Below are 19,680 nucleotides of genomic sequence, written 5' to 3' on the forward strand. Positions count from 1 at the left end.
AACAGTTACTGGTTACCACCAACATGCGAATCTCACTTACTGCACTCTAAAGACGCCTTCCATGCTGATCATTGTGGCTCATGGGTGTAGGAGCTGGATAAGACTATTGTTTCCCTCCCATGCAGTCTGCATAGTACTTTAAGCTACCATGTGAAAGCTAGACTACGGGAAGAAGACGTTTAGGTCAGATCAGCACAAGTTTTCTAATGTCCTAAATGTTCAGGGTCTTCAAAAGTAGAGGTTTACCTTCGACCTCTTAGAGGCATCCATCAGGAGTCGGTATTGTGGTGGCCCTTACTCGGACAACCCTGATCAACCATATGGAAGGGGATTTAGCTTCTGACGCTGGCTATAGCTTCTGAGGTTCCTAAGCGATATGATCTTACAGCAAGCTCTGTTTCTCTGACTCTTACATTCTTTCTGCCCCTTCTTCCACAACAGTTTCCTGAACCTTAAGTGCAAGACTTTTGTTATATATGTACCCAATGGATTTGGCTTCATAACTGTGAATTTTGATTGGTTATAGTTTTCTGTAATGGTCTCCCCAAATTTTAAAATGGGCAAAAAAAATTGGTAGACATTTCTCCAAACCAGGCAGGCTAGCATATGCAATCTCAGCACTGGTTAGATGAGCGGGGGTTGGGGGGTAGGGGGTTCTGGTTGGTTAATGTTGTTGTTCTTCCTATGGAGTTGCAAACCCCTTCAGCTCCTACAGTCCTTCCCCTAGCACCTCTATTGGGGTCCCTGTGGTCAGTCCCATGGTTGGCTGCAAGCATCAGCATCTGTCAGGCTGTGGCAGAGCATCTCAGGAGACAGCTGTATCAGGCTCCTCTCAGCAAGCACTTCTTGTCTGTAGATGGGATGGGAAAGGATTCCTTTCCTTCTGTCTCTGCTCTACTCTTTGTCCCTGTATTTCCTTTAGACAGGAGTTATTCTGGGTTAAAATTTTGGAGATGGCTGGGTGGCCCCATCCCTCAACCGGGGTCTGTGTGTAACTTCTCAGTATGGTCTCTACAGGTTCTCTCCCTATCGTTGGCTATTTCAGCTAGTGTCATCCCCGGAAACTTCTTGCTTTCCTGGCCTCTGGGATTTTCTGGTGACTACCCCACTTTGTTACCCACCTCTGTTCAGTTTCCTGATCCTCTGTACTTCTCTGCACCCCACCCCTGTCTCTTCCCATACGTGATCCTGCGCCTTCTCTTCCCCTCCCTGTCCTGTCTTCCTCCCAACTTCCTCCTACCCTCTACTCTACCTCCCATGTTTATTTTGTTCCCCTTTCTAAGTAGGACTGAAGCATCCATATTTTGGTCTTCCTTCTTCTTGACCCTCATATACTCTGTGAACTAAATTGTGGGTATTCCAAGCTTTTTGCCTAATATAACTTATCAGTGACGCATACCATACTTTGTGTGTGTGTGTGTGTGTGAGAGAGAGAGAGAGAGAGAGAGAGAGAGAGAGAGAGAGAGAGAGAGAGAGAGAGAGAGATTGGGTTACCTACTCAGGATGATATTTTCTAGTTCCATCCATATGCCTAGGAATTTCATGAAGTCGTTGTTTTTAATAGCTGAGTAGTACTCCATTGTGTAGATGTACCACATTTTCTGTATCCATCAATCTATTGAAGGACATCTGGATTCTGTCCAGCTTCTGTTTATTATAAATAAGGCTGCTATGAACATAGTGGAGCATGTGTCCTTGTTATATGTTGGAGCATCTTTTGGGTATATGCCCAGCAGTGGTATAGCTGGGAGCTCAGATAGTGCTATAACAGTTTTGTGAGGAACTGCTAGACTGATTTCCAGATTAGTTGTATCAGTTTGCAATCCCACCAACACTGAAGAAGTGTTCCTCCTTCCCCACATCTTCACCAGCATCTGCTGTCACCTGAGTTTTTGATCTTAGACATTCTGACTGGTGTGAGGTAGAATCTCAGGTTTATTTTGATTTGCATTTCCCTGATGAATGAGGATATTGAACATTTCTTTAGGTGTTTCTCAACCATTCAAGATTCCTCAGTTGAGAATTCTTTGTTTAGCACTGCACCCCATTTTTATATAGGGTTATTTGGTTTTCTGCAGTCTAACTTGAGTTCTTTGTACATGTTGGATATTTTCCATCTATAGTCTGTTAGTCTATGCCTTTTCATTGGGGAATGGAGTCCATTGATGGTAAAAGGTATCAAGGACTAGTGATTGTTGCTTCCAGTTATTTTTGTTGTTGGAGGTGGAATTATGTTCGTGTGGATACCTTCTTTTGGGTTTGTTGAAAGAAGATTACTTTCTTGCTTTTTTGGGGGTGTAGTTTCCCTCCTTGTGTTGGAGTTTTCCATCTATTATCCTTTGTAGGGCTGGATTTGTGGAAAGACATTGTTTAAATTTGGTTTTTACCATGGATATCTTTGTTTCTCTGTCTATGGTAATTTAGACTTTCGATGGGTATAGTAGCCTGGGCTGGCATTTGTGTTCTCTTAGGGTCTGTATGATATCTGCCCAGGATCATCTATCTGGCTTTCATAGTCTCTGGTGGAAGTCTGGTGTAATTCTGATAGGTCTGCCTTTATATATGCTACATGACCTTTTTCCCTTACTGCTTTTAATATTCTTTCTTGTTTTGTGCATTTGGTATTTTGGCTATTATGTTATGGAAGGAATTTCTTTTCTGGTCCAATCTGTTTGGAGTTCTGTAATCTTCTTGTATGTTCATGGGCATCTCTTTCTTTAGGTTAGGGAAATTTCCTTCTATAATTTTGTTGACGATATTTACTGGCCCTTTGAGTTGGGAATCTTCGTTCTCTTCTATACCTGTTATCCTTAGGTTTGATCTTCTCATCGTGTCCTGGATTTCCTGTATGTTTTGGGTTAGGAGCTTTTTGCGTTTTACATTATCTTTGACAGTTTTGTCAATGTTTTCTATGGTATCTTCTGTCCCTGAGATTCTCTCTTTTATCTCTTGTATTATGTTGGTGATGCTTACATCTATGACTCTTGATCTCTTTCCTAGGCTTTCTATCTCTAGGATTGTCTCCCTTTGTGATTTCTTTATTGTTTTATTTCCATTTTTAGATCCTAGATGGTTGTGTTCAATTCCTTAACCTGTTTAGTTCTCTTTTCCTATAACTCTTTAAGGAATTTATGTGTTTCCTCTTTAAGGGCAAAAGGGAGTTATTTATGTCCTTCTTAACATCCTCTATCATCATCATGAGATGTGATTTTAAATCCAAATCTTGCTTTTTCTGCTGTATTGGGGTGTTCAGGGCTTGCTGTGGTGCGGGAACTGGATTCTGATGATGCCAAGTAGTCTTGGTTTCTGTTGCTTAGGTTCTTGCACTTGCCTCTTGCCATTTGGTTGTTTCTAGTGTTAGCTGGTCTTGTTGTTTCTGACTGTAGCTTGTCCCTCCTGTGTGCCTGTGATCTTAGGTGTGTTAGCACTTCTGGGAGAGCAGCTCTCTTGGGTCAGGATTGGGTTGTAGGGAGCTGTGGCACAGGGTTCACTCCACAGTGCAGACAGAAACCAGAAGGATCCTGTCCCAGGCTATTCCACAGTTCCTGTGTGTTCCTGCCATGTCCCACTTGGGCCAGGTATTGGAGCAGTAGTGATGGTCTCACCTGTATCTTAGGTGTGTGTCAGCACTCCTGGGCGACCAGTTCTCTCCTGGTGGGATTGTTTTGTGGAGAGCTGTGGCACAGGGTTAGCTCTGGGATACAAATGGAAACCAGAAGGACTTCATTATTTTCTAATATCATTGTTTTGAAATAACCAGGCTAGGACTTAGACAGAAAATGCCCCTCCCTGTGGAGACTAAGTAACGACTACTGAGAAGCAAAGAGTTTCTCTTTGGGCTGGCACAAATGCTTTGAATTTAAATGTTTGGTGTCAGTACTCTAAACACTTAGATATCCTCATAAGAAATGGTAAAACATTCTTTAAATGTATAATGTACACAGTTCATAAAGCACTTGCTCTAATATACATAGGTTTAATTTCCTAGAAATTAAATTTCCATGCAAAGTGATGGGTTCTAAATCCCAGTTCTGAGGCATTAGAAACAAGCATATCTCTCAGGCTCACTTGCCAGCTAGCTAGCCTAGCCTCCTCTGGAAAGTCCAGATCTGTAAGAGACCTTGTATCATAAGAGACAGTGAACAGCATCTAAAAAATGACACCTGAGGCTGACCTGAAACCTTTCAACCCATGTATACTCACTTACATGTAGGATAGATTTTTTAAAAATGTACAGCTAAGGAAGTGAATTGACTATTCAAGGGCATGTTGTACCATGTAACAAGGAAAACAGCCAAAAACTTTTAAAAAGTAATTTTCTATAGTGGTCAGATGTGGGTGGTATTTTACCTTCCACACCTGATACACACATCCCATGCCTTAAAGGAAGGAGATGCAATGAATTTTAAATGACTAATTTTCTTAAACCTAGGTTGTGTCTGTAATGGTGTCTTCACAGGAGCTACCAGAAGCACAAGAAGCCCCTCTGGCTACATAACAAGATGTCTCAGAACCTTTTCTTTCTTATTCTTCTGTTTATGTAGAATAATTTCTCACTTTCCATGAAACTCCTGAAAGAAATGCATAAAGAATCAAAAATAAGAGAGTCTTGGCGAGTGCAGTGGATGCACAGCTTCTGCCAGCTGAACCACTGCCGGAGCCACACTCAGAGCCCTCAGGAACAAGTCCTCACCATGCTCAAGACCATCACGCTGTTGGGTAATTAGGATGCTATTTCTGCATCAGTTTGAGAATGCTATTTTATATTATCTTAAAAGCTATTTTTGTGCTACTTCCTCTGAGAGTGAAATCTGCCCCAGGTATGTTATAGATAGCAGTAAAGCATTCCACAGAGCGACTGCGTGTCTTAGGTGGAGAGCAGATCGTGCAGATCAAGGGGGTTCATATAGAGCACAGCATTTAGAGTTATGTTCACCTTTAAAATAAAGTGGAAATTAAACCTTTTCTCTTTGATACTTAACTTGGCCTTTAGCCTCTAAGCATAAGAGAAGAAAAGTTTCCTTAGGCCTGTGTTGGATCTGAGGTTCTTACCATACTGCCAGTCACCTCAGGTACGTAGTGGGCCTGCTGCAGAGAGAACACTGCCTTAGGCCCTGTAGGCGTACACCACAGGACTACTTTCTCCACATTACTCTAGGAACAGAAAACCTCCATGTACATACCTATAATTCCAGCACTGAGGAGCCAACTCAGGCTAATTGCCACAATTTCAAGACCTGCCAGTGCTATATTGGGAGAATGTCTCACAAAACAAACAAACAAAAGAACCCAAAGCAGGGAGAAATGGGAAAGGTAAGAAATGGTCCTAGGGTTTCTTGAATCATTATACTGATATTAAGACTGTGAGTACAATTGCCTGGCATGTCTGAGGCTCTGGGTTTGCTCCTCAGTAAATAGTAATAATATTGAGTACCCACAACAATAGCAGTCCTAGAGTTGGAGCACAGACATAGAGTTGTGTAAGCTGAGCAGCCTGGTGCAGTGGTCCTGACTGGGCCTGGCTGCTGCGCTTTCTAGTGGACACACTACTGGGTGGTGCAGCTCTGAGCTCCCTGCCCAGCACCATGTCGCCAGAAGCAGAACTACAGTCCTTGTTTAATAACAGCCATTTTCTGTTCTTTGCAACAGACAAAACTAAGAATTTGATAAAATGTGATGGATGATTCTAGAATAATAAGTTTATTCCTGCTTTTAAACTTTAACACAGTGGGCATCAGGGTTTATTTTTAGCTGTGGGATCCAGGAGCCACCTCACAAACCACATGAACAGCACTCTCAGTCAGACAGGAATAGTTTATTGAGCATTAACTCTGACACTGATCAATCAATCAGAGCTGCAGACCAGACTCTGAGCCGTCTTCGACCCCAAGCCAGAATCCTACAGAGCTTTTAAGCCTGAAATCCTCAAACATCTGTGCCAAGTCATTCCACCAGTCAGGATTTAGGGATAGGCACTTCCTTAGGCACATGACTTTGTGTTACACTTACCCTTTTCCTAATGGTTGGGGACAAATAAAGCTTCTTATATTGGTTCAGGTGTCTCTTATGTTGTGGTCCATCCCAGAGGCAGCGTGTAAAAGCAAAAGCAATGAAAGGTCACAGATAGGTACAGGAAGTACTGCTGGGCACTTGGTTCTGGTCCAAGCTTATTGGGGTTAACGATACAAAGCAGTTCTAGGGGACCTCTATTGTGATTGGTTTCCAAGAGCATCAGAGCACATAATGTGACAAAATCTGCAGTCAACCCAGACATGAGAAAGTTTCCTAGTGACAATATTAACAGCATATGAGAAAGTTTTGTTGTAATATTAATAACAGCATAAAATGGCTGGCTAGTCAGGCAGCAGTTGCCCAGGCCTTAACATTAACAAAGTACATTTTCTATTAATCAGGGAGTTTAAGGTAATCTTTCATCAGAAAGTGAAGCCAGGTTCTTGTACTTCTAAGATTTATGTCAGTTAATGTCTTAATAGAAAAGAAGTTACTGACTATGAATTTCTCATTTTTTTTTAAATCTTCTTTTTAATGCAACAGATGAAAGTGATATTTCAAACTACTTAAATAAAAACATTCAGGCCTCTTGTGACCAGAACATCCTCTTGGGCACAAGTTGCAGGATCATGGCTGATGCTCTCAGCAGGGAGCCAGCCTGCCTGTCTGGCCTTGAACAAAGTAAGACGGAATCCATCTTTGCACTTTCCGGATCTAATACAGAGAACACAGAGAGGGTAAGTTCTTGTCTTGTGTATCTTTTATTGGTGCCCCGAGCACAAAGTAAAGCCTCAGTGAGAGAGTATTCTTCTGTCAGTTTAAACTATGCTTAAAGGCAGGTATAATGGCTCACAGTTGTAAACCTAGTGTTTGGGAGTGAGAATTGGTCTCAAAAACACAATTAAAATGAAACCGTGAAATAAAATGAAATAATCGACAAGTATGATTTCAAGTTTCTTATACGGAAAATTGAATAATCTAGGTATTTCCGATTATTTGTTATTTGAATTAAACCTTTTTTTTTTTTTTTTTTTGGTTTGTTTTGGTTAGGGTTTGTTTTTTATTTGAGCCAGTGTCTTCTGTATTCCAAGCATGTCTTAAATTTGCTTTCTAACCAAAGATGGATTTGAACTGTCTATACCTCCCATGTGCTGGATTATGCGTGTGTGCCACCACAGCCAGTTTATATGGTACTGTGTCTGAAGTCATGAGTTCATGTAAACTAAGCAATCACTCTACTAACTGAGCACCTTCCTGAATGCCACCTTCCTGAATAATATAGGGATTTTGTTATGTTGTTGTTTGTTTGGTTTTTTTCCCCTGCTAAGTAGCTCTGGATGTCCTGGAACAAATTGCATAGACCAGGTCCACTTGAGCCTTAGAACAAACCTTCTACTTCTGCATTACATACAGATTCTACTTCTGGGATTACATACCCAACTTGGTAACACAAATCTGTAAAACAAGCTTTTATATATGAAGTTTTATCACTAATTTCCATTGATATAGTTTCTCCACTAGCTTGTGGGATAAACAACAAACTTTTCCCCCTTTTGTAGTTAGCCTCTTCACCTTCTGTCCTGCCTCGGAGCTGTCACGGGGTCCCGTCTTTCTCCTTGTCGGTGTCACTGACATCTTTGCAGGATATGAGCATATAGCACCAGCTTTTGTCATTTTTGTGAATCCCGTGGAGTTCACAGTGCCTTAGCCTGGTCCAGCTCTTATTTATGGCTCACTGATTGACTAGCATGTTCTCTTTAGTTTGTCTGGTTGTAGTTATATTCCGGATTTTACTGGGGTTACTTACTGCCTTGCACACACAGTCTCAGTCTCAGTCTCTCTCTCTCTCTCTCTCTCTCTCTCTCTCTCTCTCTCTCTCTCTCTCTCTCTCACACACACACACACACACACACACACACACACACACACACAGACAGACACTCACACACACCACAACATAGCTTCCAGTGTTTATTTTATTTAAGAAGGGGTCTCAATTGATTAGTATAGCATCAAATTTATAGTCCCAAAGAATCCTCTTGCTTCAGTTGAGACTGTACACACTATACTTAACTTCTCAGTGTTATTTCAAAGTTATTGATCTAGTCCTGCATATTCTCAATTCCAGGTAATCTCAGGTCTGTACCAGAGAGCATTCCATCACCTCTCCATGGCTGTGCAGTCAGCTGAAGAGGAGACCCAACTTCCCTGCTGGGGCCATGAGGCTGCAGCTGAGAGGGCCCATGCTTATATGACACTGGTAGGTTTCTGTGACCAACAACTCCGAAAGGTAGAAGAGAGTGCATCCACTGCCTCACAGAAGAGAAGTACAGGTTAGTGTTCTGTATGTATGGTAGAATCTCCAGGCCTGTATTTAAATAAAATCTGCTGTATTTATCAGCAATTCTGGGATTTTAACTAACCTTGATAATGTTAGGCAAGAACTCCACCGGTGAGCTAAGCCACCATCTGGTAACTTTTAGAGAAGTGTATGTAGAAACTATGTATTTTATCCCTTAACTTCTACAGACTATGTAACACAGGCTGGCATTGAACTTTTCATTTTGTTCTACCTCCCAGGTGCTAGCATGGCAAGGGTCCTCATTTGTAACTTGCAGGCTCCTGTGGTCTACCTCTTGCTCTAGGAATAAAATCAGGACCATCATCCACTGTGTCCTGTCAGTACAGGATAAAAACTGCTTCCTGAAAGATTAAACAAACATGTGTATGACATTTCTTGACTGGAAGAAAGCATTGGAGAGGGAACAGTGACAGACTAAATAAAGAAGCCAAAAAAGGGAAGAAAATCATTTGTCACATTTATGCTTTTTGTGCTATTAACCATTGCTTCCTTCTTTGCTATCTTTGATTCTGTAGAACTGGAAGGATATCCAGCACTTGTGGTGGAGAAAATGTTGAGAGCGTTAAAGTTGAACTCTTCTGAAGCCAGGCTGAAATTTCCTAGATTACTTCAGATTATAGAACAATATCCAGAAGAGACCTTAAACATAATAATAAAAGAGGTTGGTATCCTTGAGAGTGGAAGAGAACTTTTCAGGACTTAAAGACACATTTTTACTTATATATAGACTCAGCGTGTGATGTACGTTATGGCCTTTTTCCCTACCTTTGTGTTTTTGCACATGCTGCATCATGCATGCAGAGTCTCACCTTCTGCCCTGTTTCCATCTGAGGACTATAGATGTGTGATGCCACTTTTACCTATTTTCCTTTGTGGGTATAGTAGGAACACTATATCTGAAAAAGAACCAAATCAATGAAGGAAGAATATTTCTGGAACCAAGATAGGGACTTTATATGGAATTTTACCCTCCACACTGCTGAAGCTGCAATCTATAACATCTCTTGGTATCTTCTGCTTAGTTTTTATTTAGCCTAGGGTAAGGGCTAAGTGGGAATCTAGAGGTTTATGTATGCACATACAACACCCTGCAGCTTGTTCCATGGAACACTTGGGTATACATGTGCTGGCTGTGCCCCTATCCTCTGGGACCTACCTATTTAGGGAAGGCCCCATCTATAAAAGAACAGGTCCATCTCAAAAGTTCCTTCTTGCTTTTACAGATTCATAACTAAAACATAGATCCAAGCTTTGTCTTGAAAATAAGAGTTCAGAAAGGACTAACTGCTAGTTTGCTGCTTTATGTATCAAGATCTTTGTTGTCATTGTATTTGTGTGGGTGCATGAGTGCCCAGGCTAAAGGTCAGTCAGTGCCCTGTATCTTCCTCACTTGCTCTCCACATTGTCTTTTGAGACAGATTCTCTCCCTGCACCTGGAACTTGCCAACTCAGCTAGACTGACTAGCCAGCAAGTCCCTCTGCCCTATTTCCTCCTGTCTCTGCCTCCCCAGCTCCCTGGGGATTACAGGTTCATACTACTGAACCTCATTTTTCCGTAGGAATTGGGAACAGAACTCAGAGCCATCTCCCAGCTCTATATAGCAAAATCTTAAAACAGTCTTCCTCTTTGAGCCCTGAGGGTCCTCCATGCTATCAGGCCTCTTTTTTTTCTGCAGATAATTACTAAAATAAACTTTATTTGTGTGTGTGCACATGCGCACCTCCCATGGTGTGCATGCGAACATTAGAAGAAAACTTGTAGCATCTGTTCTCTTTAACCCGTGGGTTCTCAGAACCAAACTTCGGCAGTCATGCTTGGCTGCAAGCCACCTCGTGCTGAGCCATCTCACCAGCCCACACAGAAATGACTATTTCCACAGTCAGTGAGTAGGACATGAGGCGTCACACGTATTTCAGTGAGGGCTGACAGGCACTGCAGTCATTTCTTCATCGTGTCACTTGCTGGTTCCAGTTTCCCATCTGTTCTGTCTCCAGTTTCCCCTGTTCTAATTCTCCTAAACCCCTTTCTATATTTAAAATATTTTTCTGTTTGCACTTCTTAGGAACTGCATCAGTAGCACAAAGTTTCCTCATTTTGATGTTTGGCAATTTCTTTAATCAAAATCCCATTCCCGGAAAGTCTGCAGAGTATTAGTCTAAAATGTCTGGGATCAAAGCCATAGCCTTCCTAGTGCTGCTGCTCCCGCTCCATAGTCTGCTTGATGACAGCCTCCTGGCAGTGGTGCCGCGTCCCCTGCCTGTCCTTGATGCTGTTGTGTAACTCAGTCTGCTCCAGGTCACTGCTGAACCAATCCGAATACCTCTCAAGTAATGCCCAGGCATCCTTCTTTGAATATCTCAGGGGGGTTTTGTATCCAGATGACTGTGAAACCACTGAAGCTTGTTATCCATAAGTTTTTGAGATGCGAGGCCCTCTCTGACTTCAGTCTTCCCTTCTTGTCTTGTTTGTGAGACACACTTGTAACACAGCTGCTTTTCTACTCTACAGATGGATGACTTTTTTTTTCCTGTCCTACTATTTTTTCTGTCAGTCCTTTAGGCATGGCGATGTCCTGGCCACCTAGGCACTGAGATGTTCAGATGTGACAATTTCACAGAGGGTAGGACAGCCGCTCCCAAGTTCACTTTGCTCCAAACGCACGTGGGTCCTACGCTGTCAGACCCCCCCGCCCTTTCTCTTCAAATTTATTTCTTCCAAAATGGACTTTTTTTTTTATTTTATTTTTCTTGGGTATTTTATATATTTACATTTCAAATGTTCCCCCTTCCTCCATCTCACATATCCCCTCTCCTGTCCCCCTGCTTATATGAGGATGCTCCCACTCCCATCCACCCACTCCAACCTCAACATCATGGCATTAACCTACATTGAGGAAATGAGCCTTCACAGGACCAAGGGCTTTTCCTCCTACTGATGTAGGACAATGCCATCATCTGCTACATATGCGGCTGGAGCCATGGGTCCCTCCATATGTACTCATTGGTTGGCAGTTTAGTCCCTGGGAACTCTGGTGGGGTCTGGTTAGTTGATACTGTTATTATTCCTCTGGTGTTGCGGACCCCTTCAGGTCCTTTAATCTTTTCTCTAACATCTCCATTGGGGTCCCCTTGTTCAGTCCAATTACTAGCTACAACCATCCTCATCTACATCAGTAGGGCTCTGGCAGAGCCTCTCAGGAGACACTGGAATATGGCTCCCATCAGCAAGCACTTCTTGGCATCAACAATAGCGACCGGGGTTTGGTGGCTGCGTCTGGGTTGGATCCCCAGGTGGGACAGCCTCTAGATGACCTTTTCTTCAGTCCCTGCTCCACTCTTTGTCCCTGAATTTCCTGCCGTGGGTATATTGTTCTCCCTTAAAGAGGGAACAAAGCATCCACATTTTGGTCTTTCTCCTTCTTGAGCTTCAGGTGATCTGTGAATTTTTTCTTAGGTATTCCAATCTTTTGAGCTAATATCCGCTTATCAGTGAATGCATACCATGTGTGTTCTTTTGTGACTGGGTTATCTCACTCAGAATGATATTTTCTAGTTCTGTCCATTTGCCTAAGAATTTCATGTAGTCATTGTTTTTGATAGCTGAATAATATTCCATTGTGTAGATGTACCATATTTTCTGTATCCATTCCTCTGTTGAAGGGCATCTGGGTTCTTTCCAGCTTCTGGCTATTATAAATAAGGCTGCTATGAACATAAAGGAGCATGTGTCCTTATTATATATTGGAGGATCTTTTGGGTATATACCCAGGAGAGGTATAGCTGGGTCTTTAGGTAGTGCAATGTCCAATTTTCTGAGGAAGCGCCAGGCTGATTTCCAGAGTGGTTGTACCAGCTTGCAAACCCACCAACAATGGAGGAGTGTTCCTATTTCTCCACATCCCCTCCAGCATCTACTGTCACCTGAGTTTTTTATGGGACTGTTTAGATGGTTTATCTGATCCTGATTTAAGTTTGGTACCTGGTATATGTCTAGAAAACCATTCATTTCCTCCAGACTTTCCAGATTTGTTGAGTACAGGCTTTTTTTTAGTTATCCGATTATTTTTTTAATTTCCTTAGATTCTGTTTTGATGTTTCCCCTTTCATTTTTGACTTTCTTAAGTCTCTCTGCCCCCTGGTTAGTCTGGCTAAGGGTTTATCTATCTTATTGATTTTTCTCAAAGAACCACCTCCTGGTTTTGTTGATCCTTTGTATAGTCCTTTTTGTTTCTACTTGATTGATTTCAGCTCTTAAGTTTGAGTATTTCCTGCTTTGTACTCCTCTTGGGTGTATTTGCTTCTTTTTGTTCTAGAGCTTTCAGATGTTATGTCAAGATATTAGTGTATGCTCTCTCCAATTTCTTTTTGGAGTCACTCAGAGCTATGAGTATTCGTCTTTGTACTGCTTTCATTGTGTCCCATAAGTTTGGGTATGCTGTGCCTTTTTTTTTTTTTTTTTTTTCATTAAATTCTAAGAAGTCTTTAATTTCTTTATTATTTCTTCATTGACTAAGTTGTCGTTGAATAGAACATTGTTTAGCTTCCATGTGTTTGTGGACTTTCTGTTGTTTTTGTTGTTACTGAATGTTAGTCCATGGTGATCTGACAGGATGCATGGGATTATTTCAATCTCTTTGTATCTTTTGAGGCCTGTTTTGTGACCAATTACATGGTCAATTTTTGAGAAGGTTCCATGAGGTGCTGAGAAGAAGGTATATTCTTCTGTTTTAGGATGAAATGTTCTATAAATATCTATTAAATCTATTTGCTTTATAACTTCTGTTAGTTTCTCTGTGTCTCTGTTTAGTTTATGTTTCCATGATCTGTCCATTGATCAGAGTGGTGTTGAAATCTCTACTATTACTGTGTGTGGTGCAGTGTATGCTTTGAGCTTTAGCAAAGTTTCTTTTATGAAGGTGGGTACCCTTGCATTTGGAGCATAGATGTTCAGAATTGAGAGTTCATCTTGGTAGATTTTTCCTTTGAGTATAAAGTGCCCTTATCTTTTTTAATAACTTTTGGTTGAAAGTCGATTTTATTTGATATTAGCATGGCTCCCCCACCTTGTTTCTTGGTATCATTTGCTGGGAAAAAATTTTCCCAGCCCTTGACTCTTAGGGAGTGTCTATCTTTGTCACTGCGATGCGTTTCCTGTATGCAGCAAAATGCTGGGGGTCCTGTTTATGTATCCAGTCTGTTAATATATGTCTTTTTATTGAGGAATTGAGTCCATTGATGTTACCAGATATTAAGGAATAATGATTGTTGTTTCCTGTTATTTTTGTTGTTAGAGGTGAAATTATGTTTGTGTGGCTATCTTCTTTTGGGTTTATTGAAAGAAGATTACTTTCTTGCTTTTTCTTGGGTGTAGTTTTCCTCCTTGTGTTGGAGTTTTCCATCTATTATTCTTTGGGGGGCTGGATTCGTGGAAGATACTGTTTAAATTTGAGTTTGTCATGGAATATCTTGGTTTCTCCATCTATGGAGTTTTGCTGGATGTAGTAGCATGGGTTGGCATTTGTGTTCTCTTAGGGTCTGTATGACATCTGCCCAGGATCTTCTAGCTTCATACATAGTCTCTGTTGAGAAGTCTGGTGTAATTCTGATGGGTCTGCCTTTATATGTTACTTGACCTTTTTCCCTTAGTGCTTTTAATATTCTTTCTTTGTTTTGTGCATTTGGTGTTTTGACTATTATGTGACGGGAGGAGTTTCTTTTCTGGTCCAATTTATTTGGAGTTCTGTAGACTTCTTGTATGCTTATGGGCATCTCTTTCTTTAGGTTAGGGAAATTTGCTTTTATAATTTTGTTGAAGATATTTACTGGTTCTTTTTTTTTTTTTTTTTTTTTTTTTTTTTTTTTTGGTTTTTTTTTTTTGGAGCTGGGGACCGAACCCCGGGCCTTGCACTTCCTAGGTAAGCGCTCTACCGCTGAGCTAAATTCCCAGCCCGTTACTGGTTCTTTAAGTTGGGAATCTTCTTTCTCTTCTATACCTGTTATCCTTAGGTTTGTTCTTCTCATTGAGTCCTGGATTTCCTGCATGCTTTGGGTTAGGCACTTTTTTGCTTTTTGCATTTTCTTTGACTATTTTGTCAATTTTTTCTATGGTATCTTCTGCCACTGAGATTCTCTCTCCAATCTGTTTTATTCTGTTGGTGATGCTTGTGTCTATGACTCCTGATCTCTTTCCTAGGTTTTCTATCTCCAGGGTTGTCTCCCTTTGTGATTTCTTTATTGTTTCTATTTCCATTTTTAGTTCCTGGGTGGTTTTATTCAATTCCTTCACCTATTTGTTTGTTTTCCCTTAATTCTATAAGGGATTTTTCTGTTTCCTCTTTATGACCTTCTACTTGTTTAGCTGTGTTCTCCTGTATTTCTTTAAGGGAGTTATTTATATCCTTTTTGAAGTTCCTTATCATCATGAGATGTAATTTTAAATCCAAATCTTGTTTTTCCCGTGTGTTGGGAAATCCAGTATTTGCTGAGGTAGGAGAACTGGGTTCTGATGATGCCAAGTAGTCTCGTTTTCTGTTCCTTAGGTTCTTGCACTTGCCTTGCTATCTGGTTTTCTCTTTTGTTAGTTGGTCTTGCTGTCTCTGACTGGAGCTTGTCCTTTCTGTGGGCCTCTGAGCTTGTGATTTTTGGAGTGAGCAAGCAGAAGGGGAGCAGAAGGATCCTGTCCTAGGCTGCCCTGTGGCTCATGATCCCTGCCCAGTCCCAGCGGGTCTCTCTTTGTAAAGTCAAAGGGGAGAAAGTGGGGTCCCACCTGTGGGCTGTTGGCTTAGGAGGGAGAGTGCTTCTGGTAGACCAACTCTCTGCAGTCAGGTTTTGTGTCTGAGCACAGCTCTGGGCGCAGATCGATACTGGAAGGTGCTATCGGGCTTCTTAACTGTGCCTTTGTAGTCTGTGGATTCTGAGTAGAGTAGTGCCCCCCACCCCCCCTTTTTTTTTCTTTTCAGTGTATAAAGCAGAAGCAAGCGTTAGTAAGAATTGCAGAGAGGTGAAAATTTGAAGCTGCGTAAGAAATTAAGAAAATTAAAAAGATAAAATACTTCTAAGAATGGGAGGCATTTCCAAGCATAAAAGAAGCCCTTCAATTTTTTTTAACTACACTTCTTTGGATATTTTGAATATGCACACACTTGTACCACAGTGTACATGTGAAGGTCAGGAGACAGCTTTCAGAGGTTTGCCCTGTTCACACACCATGTGAGTGCTGGGGGTTGAATCCAGTTATGAGACATGGCAGTTAAGTGCCTTAACTGAGCCATCTCACTAGCCCATATTATATAGCTTTTAATTCTAGATTGAAAATAACTTCAGAAAGTTTATTATGGCTGGTTGTGATGGCACACATTAAATGCATTAAACCCCAGCATTCAGGAAGCAGAATTTGAGAAGAGCCTGGTCTGCTTTGCAGTTTCTAGGCTTGCCAGGGATATGTATTGAGATCCTTTTGTTAAAAATCAAATTAAATTAAAAACTTTATCCAATGTTTATAAAGAATGTATAATGTAGTCAAACAGGTTTATAAATGGAAATCTGAAAAATCTTTTTAGACTTTCTAAATATATATAATTTATATATGTATATATTATAGTTATTGTTCAAACTGTAATTGTATTTCTGGAAACTTATTCTACATGTGTATGGCATAACTACAGAGGTATATTTATAAGAATCTCTATTTTAGGGGTTGGGGATTTAGCTCAGTGGTAGAGCGCTTGCCTAGGAAGCGCAAGGCCCTGGGTTCGGTCCCCAGCTCCAAAAAAAAAAAAAGAATTTAAAAAAAAAATCTCTATTTTAAGCATTTTTTAAAATAAAATATATGTAAACATCCTAAGTTCATGATAATGCACTAAGTGAATACTATGAAGTATAGCTGTTACGAGAATGTTGTAAGTTTGTCCAGTGTCTTTATTACTTGTACATTCCTGTGGTAAGACATCATGTACAAGGCAACTTATAATAGACAGTGTTTGGGGATAGTTTCCAGTGTTAGGATTGGAACCCACGAGCATTACAGTGGGGAGCACAACTGCAAGCAGGCAGGCATGGCATGACGTGGGAGCAGTAGCCGAGAGCTCCATCCTAGAGCATAGGCATGATGTAGGCAGGGGCACGCTGTGAATAGTGGAAGTCTTCTGAAATCTCAAAGACCATTCCAACATACCTCCTCCATCGAGGTCACACTTCCTAATCCTTCACCTACAGTTCCCCTAACTGGGGATCAGCATTCAAATGAATGAGCGTATGGGGGTCATTCTCATTCAAACCACCACAGCAAGTCTGATCCACTCTTTGATCAAAAGATACTTGTGTACATGAACAGGAGATGTTGGGTTGAATCCAGTAGTCCCGTAGCAAAAAAGAGGTAAGAGAGAGTAGACTTATATTTGTCTTTTCATATGGAACATATTTTTACCTTAATGCAAATATTATTAAATTTCTGTTCATTTTCAAACTAAACTTTTCTGAATTTTAGATTTCATCCATTCCTTGCTGGCAGTTCATTGGCTGGATCGGCCACATGGTGGCCTTACTGGACAAAGAGGAAGCTATTGCAGTGCAGCATACCGTGGAAGAAATTGCTGATAACTACCCACAGGCCATTATCTACCCTTTTATAATAAGCAGTGAAAGCTACTCCTTTCAAAATACTTCTTCTGGCCATAATAATAAAGCATTTGTTGAGAGGTAATGTTTTGGTATTGGGCTCATCAGATAGAATTGGGTATAAAAATGTGGGGTGATCAAAAGGAAAAACATGTACCTATATTTGAGTTGTTCATGAAGCATAGGAATTCTTCAACATCTATTGAGGCTAGTTTTTCTCTGAATGATACTTGTTACTGAATTTCTCTCCTTTTGAAAATACTGTTTGTCTTAAGTGCTTGCCTTCATGCCCATAGCTAATATCTTTTAATAATAATCTTTTGAATAGTACAGACAGCATGAGATACTTTTGCAATCAGTTCTCGTCCTGGTTGGTTCGTTTTTGTAAATTTGGTACAAGCTATGGTCACCTGAGAAGAGAGGTCATCAGTTGAGAAAATACTTCCCCCTAATTGGCCTGTGGAGCATTTTCCTGATTAATGGCTGATAAAGGCAGGCTCAGCTCACTGAGGATAGTGTCATCCCTAAGCAGTTGATCCTGGTTTGTATAAGAAAACAGGATGAGCAAACAAACCTTAAGGAGCTACCCAGTAAGTAGTAATTTCTCCATAGCCCCTGCTTCAGTTCCTGACTCCAGGTCCTCGACGTCTAATCCTGGCTTTCCCAGTGATGGACTGTGACCTGACAGCTGTAAGCTAAGCTAAGCTTGGATCCCCAAGTCGCTTCTGGTCTTGGTGTTCATCACAGCAGCAGAAACGCCAACTAAGTCTATTTAGGAACTACCCTTTAACATATGTTGAAAGGTTGGCATGGTGATGTATGTTTAGAGTCACAAATACTCTGGAAGCTGTGACAAGATAAACCTGAAGTTTGAGGGCAGCCGTAGCTATATATAAACAACATAAATAAATCACAAATAAATAGATAAAAATATATGTAATGTGAATCCAGAGAAACTGGAGAGATGGCTTAGAGCTCGTATTTGCAATTGTGAGAACTGAGTTCAAATCCCCAGGACCCATGGCTTATATGTACCTGTAGCCTCATCATTGGGGGACGGAGACAGGCAGATCCTGAGAATTTGCTGACCAGGCAGCTTAGGTAAAACAGCAAGCCTCAGATGTATTGAGAGAGTTTGTCTCAAGGAAATAAGGCTGAAAGTGAGACATCAGTATCCTCCTTTGACCTCTATCTGTGCAAACATAAGTACCCCCCACTCAGATACTCACATATATATCACATGGTATGTTTGTTTACATATATACAAACAAAGAGAGGTCCCCTTCTGAATTAGGGCCCAAAAGATGACCTGAAGTGTCATCATTTTCACTTTAGGTATTTGTAAGTTCATACCAATGACATACTGACTTTGTAAATATATTGCTTCCTGGGCACAGCCTCCATCAAGATGTGTTTTATTCATCAAGCATCAGTAAGACCAATTCCAAACAGCAAATACTACTGGATATCAAAGGCATTCATTGACCTCAAAGATAATAGTGATTTTAATACATGCTATCCAAGCATCATACCTATGTTAGGTGTCAAACATAGTATCTAATATCCAACCCCCCCCCAAGAAATACAGAAACATCAGCATTAAATAAAGTAAATGAACAGAATATTCTACTCAGTAACTTTAGAATACACGCTCTTCTCAACAACCTATAAGACTTTTTCCAGAAGAGACCATATTTTGGTACAGTAAGTCTTAATAAATATTGAAAATTAAAATAATTTATCTGGTGACAATAGAATTAAACTATAAATCAATGAGAAACTAGTTTTTAGTTTAGTAGTTTTTAGTTGTAGACAATATACAAACTCATGGAGACTAGTGAGTGATGAGTAGGTTATTGAAGAAATCAGGAGAAAAGGTTTTATATTCCTGGAATTAAATAAAGTACAAACACACCAGAACCTGTGAGAAGCAAAAAGATTCTTAGAAGGATCTATAAGTCTCTACTTTATGAAATTATAGAGATTTCACATTCCTTAATGATGTCCCTTAAGATCTTAGAAAAATAAAAATAAGCCAAACCCCCAAATCAGTAGATATTAGTAAATAATAAGTCAAAGCATAAATTAATAAAATAGAAACAAAAAGATACAAAAAAATCAATGAAACAAGATTAATATCTGAAATACTCTACTCAAAACAATAAATACCAAAAAAACCCACACAACCAGCCAATAACTGGGCTCATGGATGGGCCGTTGCTTACAATGCAGGTCTGTTTAAGATGTGGACTCGGGAGTTCTTTTGAGTATATTCACAGGTGCAGTACATTTGGGTCATATGGAAGTTCAATTTCTTTCTGTTGTCCTGTCACCTATGTAGCCTACACACTCTATTTTTTATTCTCCTGGTGCATGTTTTTGACACCTTGTCAAAAGATTTGGTCACTACATGTAACCAAGTAGATTTGTATATGAGTCTTCTGTTCCATTCCATTATTCTACCTGTTTGTTTTTGTGTATCTTGTCGTTTTTGTTGCTATGGCTTGGTAGTAATACCTCCAGCATTGTTTTATTTTGCCAGGGCTACATAATGAAACCCTATCTCCAGACTGTAACAACAAAACAAAAACACAGACCTACTACAGGATCCAGCCATACTGATCCTGTGAGTATACTGTTTAAGAAGCCACATGACAGCAAAGACCTGCATGTCCTTATGTACTGTGGCA

At 40.5% G+C, this 19,680-nt stretch overlaps 1 protein-coding gene and 1 pseudogene across 1 annotated transcript in view; one reads left to right on the forward strand and one right to left on the reverse strand.

Moving 5' to 3' along the window:
* Positions 1-19,680, forward strand: part of Prkdc (protein kinase, DNA-activated, catalytic subunit) — a 200,364-nt gene that overhangs the window by 155,984 nt on the left and 24,700 nt on the right. Inside the window, exons 70-74 of the mRNA XM_032899802.1 lie at positions 4,545-4,719; positions 6,556-6,749; positions 8,141-8,345; positions 8,890-9,035; positions 16,860-17,071. Coding sequence (XP_032755693.1) covers positions 4,545-4,719; positions 6,556-6,749; positions 8,141-8,345; positions 8,890-9,035; positions 16,860-17,071 — 932 coding nt within the window. The remainder of the gene's footprint in view (positions 1-4,544; positions 4,720-6,555; positions 6,750-8,140; positions 8,346-8,889; positions 9,036-16,859; positions 17,072-19,680) is intronic.
* LOC116898605 lies at positions 10,207-10,938 on the reverse strand (annotated as a pseudogene).

This window comes from Rattus rattus, chromosome 4, assembly GCF_011064425.1.
Source record: "Rattus rattus isolate New Zealand chromosome 4, Rrattus_CSIRO_v1, whole genome shotgun sequence".
NCBI classification, from domain to species: domain Eukaryota; kingdom Metazoa; phylum Chordata; class Mammalia; order Rodentia; family Muridae; genus Rattus; species Rattus rattus.